Source organism: Sphaeroforma arctica (genome assembly GCF_001186125.1).
Source record: "Sphaeroforma arctica JP610 unplaced genomic scaffold supercont1.732, whole genome shotgun sequence".
Taxonomy (NCBI): domain Eukaryota; class Ichthyosporea; order Ichthyophonida; genus Sphaeroforma; species Sphaeroforma arctica.
Genome location: NW_014039826.1, coordinates 40,356 through 44,129, shown reverse-complemented (window position 1 = coordinate 44,129; position 3,774 = coordinate 40,356). Strand labels below are relative to the sequence as shown.

General features: G+C 39.0%; 1 protein-coding gene across 1 annotated transcript in view; it reads right to left on the bottom strand.

Moving 5' to 3' along the window:
* Positions 1–2,137, bottom strand: part of SARC_08301 (hypothetical protein) — a gene marked incomplete at its 3' end in the record, with an annotated part of 3,816 nt that extends 1,679 nt beyond the window's left edge. The window contains exon 1 of the mRNA XM_014297733.1: positions 335–2,137. Within this exon, the coding sequence (XP_014153208.1) occupies positions 335–544 (210 nt within the window). The remainder of the gene's footprint in view (positions 1–334) is intronic.
* Between the last annotated feature and the right edge of the window lie 1,637 nt (positions 2,138–3,774).

The following is a 3,774-nucleotide window of genomic DNA, read 5'->3' as shown; positions in this document are numbered from 1 at the left end:
TAGATATAGTCAAAATATATCAACATATATGAATATATGTATACATGTTTATATGTGCAGCTACAGTTGGTATCCATTGATGAATCTCTATCATACTGGCTGCATTAATATCTGGAGAACAAATCATATGGGTTCTAAAAAAGGACTCCAGCACCACATGTAGTATTCAAAAACAACAAACATCTATGGACCTGTCCTTAGACTTTTGTCGACATCCTTATATACACATTCCGGACTACAATCTCCAGACATCGGTAATATTTGTGGGGTTAAACTTACCATCGTTGCATGCTATCAAAGTATGTGACTCAAAACATAAAATATACACACATACCTCGTTCAGAAACGCTGTGACCTCTCTCTGCGCCTTAGCTTTCTTATACCGTTCAACGGTCACTACTACACCGAAGCTCTTCTCATGCAGTGTGCTCTGGTGTACCTTACCCCCTGCCTTCCCATTGTTCGTGTATTTCTTTTTACGTTTACTATTGCCCTGTTTAGCTCCCCCTGCACCTCCCGCCGGCCGCTTTTGGTTACCACCCATAGCTTACACTTGAGGGATATACTTTATTTAGGAATGATGATATTCGGATACAAAGGTTGTAGATGTTTATAGTACGCAGCTCTGAAGCAGACGAAATGGCTCCGTATCTCACTTCCCGAGTGACGGAGTATGTGACTCCTCAGATGTTGACGGCTCAGCACCGGAGATTATGATATTATCGAGTAGTTATTGCGGCTGCAATTGAAGCTCGGTAATACCTAGCTTGAAAGATGATGTGCACTGAATATTGTCAAATGCTTGAAACCTGGAACAATTAGTGAATGTAAGAGTCCATGTTCTCTAGTAGTAGGTGTGGGCGTGGTTACCTGCTTTTAAAACAATCATGTATTCAAATATACGATTTATACATCACCAGCTTTTAAGTACCAACAGGTGGCACACTCAAATACTTTTTTTTAACACCATCAACCATACATAGCCTTCTGAAAATTACACACATAAACGCAACTCTGTATTCGATTTTGAATTTAGAGAGGGCTAAACATGCCGTGCGCAGACATTCTAGGGTTATTTTGCCACAGATAGTATTTTGGTTTCCATCAATCACACCGTTTGTTCCAGAGAGAGCAAGCATCTTGCCTTCCCCAGTCCCTCCCAGTCCCACTCCCACTCCCAGGGCCCTCTGGTCCTGAAGGCGGGGCTTTGCTGGGGGGAGTGGGGACAATCCTACTTTGAATTTTTTTCAGAAGGCTACATATGATTAAAAAACAACAAACAAAAAAAACAACAAAATAAGCCACTTCGGTTCCACCACTCATCATACAGCAATCAGGACACATAAATACGTAAATATTGTATGTACATAATTTTTTTAACGTATAAACGTTATATGGGTCATATGTACGTAACTATTTACATACCGTTTCAAATGTTTTGCGGCTGGCCTCTGGCCTAACCTCAAGCCGTTTTCCGTTAAAACATTTATGATTTAAAAAAATATACGTTTACGTTCAGCTTTTATTCTATATGCGGTCCTTTGTATGTTCACAGGTGCACCTTGTGGGTCTAAATATTTTAGTATATATGGTTTTAACCATATGGACCAGTCCTATATAAGAACTTAGGTAGGCTATTCTGAACACTCTAAAACCGATATAACGCTTAAAATTGAATAAATATGCGTTTACGTTAAACTACTATCCCATACCCCCATAACGTAATGAGCTTTGCCTCTGGCTGTCTGCCGTCGTCTGGCATAGACAATTAGACATCAAATAAAAATAAAATTGAACACCTCTGTAGCGAGCCGTAAACTTTGTAAATTTTGGAAAATCACAACATTATGTTCGGAGAATGTCTAATTATCGGACAAACTGTTTAAAACACGATGAAATCTGACAGTGATTATTATGCCCCCAGATGGCATATATGAAGGTGATACATACCTTTTGCGAATGCTGCTTACCACTTCATCTTACCAGTTCATCGTAATAGCGTAGTGAGAATGAATGCTAATCACTTATATGGGTTCTATGTACGCTTATACCTTGCCATATTATAGCTTATAGTGAAATTGGATATACGGTTAAGCTTGAGTTGATATTCATTTGACTTGGTAACACCGAGATAAATATACACCAAATAATGGCTTTAATACAACGGCAAATACTCAACGTCAGTATCTATTTTATACACAGAACAATATCTATTGATATTAGCATGTTTGCTTTACGGTGCGAGCAAGTAAAATAACCTAGCGTAGTGTTGCAGTACCCAGACAATAAGCGCTCGCAAGGTTCAATACTTTTCACAACCATGCTACTGGTTCGGGATCTTTCATGATACTAACTGGTACTTGAAAATCACTTTGACAATTTGTAAAATGAATGCCTTACGTATACCTCACCGTTCATGTGACGCAAAAATACAATTTGACATCTCATAGATCATAACTTTCACAAGTTTCTGAAAAAAAAGGGCAAAATTCAAGTAAACCTCGGAAACCGACAAAATATACCCAGAAGTATCCACAAATGAAAAATAGTTCAGTTGTGTCTTGTTGACTCGAGTGTAGTAGTGGCGACTCGAGTATACTCGTCAAAACTCGCAAAAGTAGCGAAAGTCGCTAAAGTCGCGAAATTTCGCAAATTATCGCGAACTGCAGCGGAAGAATACAGGGACTATCTGCAGGTTAGGAAAATCCCCACTGTGTAGAGTACCATATTGGGGTGCTCTAAGGACCTACGGTGGAGAATTTCAAAATTCTAACTCTATCAGCAGCAGCTATTGGCACTGAAGTTTCGCGATTTATCTCGAAATCCCGCGAAATCCCAATTTTCACAACCAAATAACTGACGATAGAGTTGAAATTTCGAAATTTTCCACCGCAGGTCCAAAGAGCTCACAAATATAATACTCCACACGGAGGGGATTATCCTCATAGTGCATAGGGTTTCTGTAATCCTCCGCTGAAGTTGCGATTTTCGCAACTTTTTACGACTTTTCGCGAGTTTCGAGAGTTTCGCAACTTTGCACAACTATTTACACTCGAGTCCACAAGAGTGAACTGGATTTTCATTAATAGGTACTTCTGGGTATATTCAGTCGATTTGCGAGATTTTATTGAATTTTGCGTACTTTCTACACATAGTTGTGACAATTTTGATTCCTGCGCTGTCAATTTGTATATGTACTACACTAAACGACGAGACATACATGCGGCACAGATTATTAAAGTCGTCGTGATTCATTGCTAGTTGGTATCAGGGTGTGGCAGATCTCACATTTGTGTGAACGTATTGGAATACCTCACCAAACTTCCAATTTTGTTTACTAGAGCGCTTGTATATCTACTGCAACACTATGAAAGGCAACACTTGCTCGCAATGTAATACACATAGGAGTCAAAAGGTATTTCTCTGTTTATGAAGAACACACTGACTTCTTTAATTCCGAGATATGTGGTAATATCAATCCTGTCAAGCTTAGCTGTGTGAACAAAATAACTATAAATATATTCCAACGCATAAGCCTACTAAATTGATCATATCCATATAAGTTGATAACATCCGTTCGCACTACGCTATTGCGATGAAGTAGTATCCAGTTTTTGTATGGTATTTATCTGTACAACTAACTGAGATCGAGCAATGATATCTGCCAACTTGAATCATAGATTCGGTAAGAATTTATCGTGTTCATAGAAAGTTTTTGTCTGATGTTTATTGGACATTCTTTGAATTGCGGGGGGGTGGGGGTGGGGTTGGGTT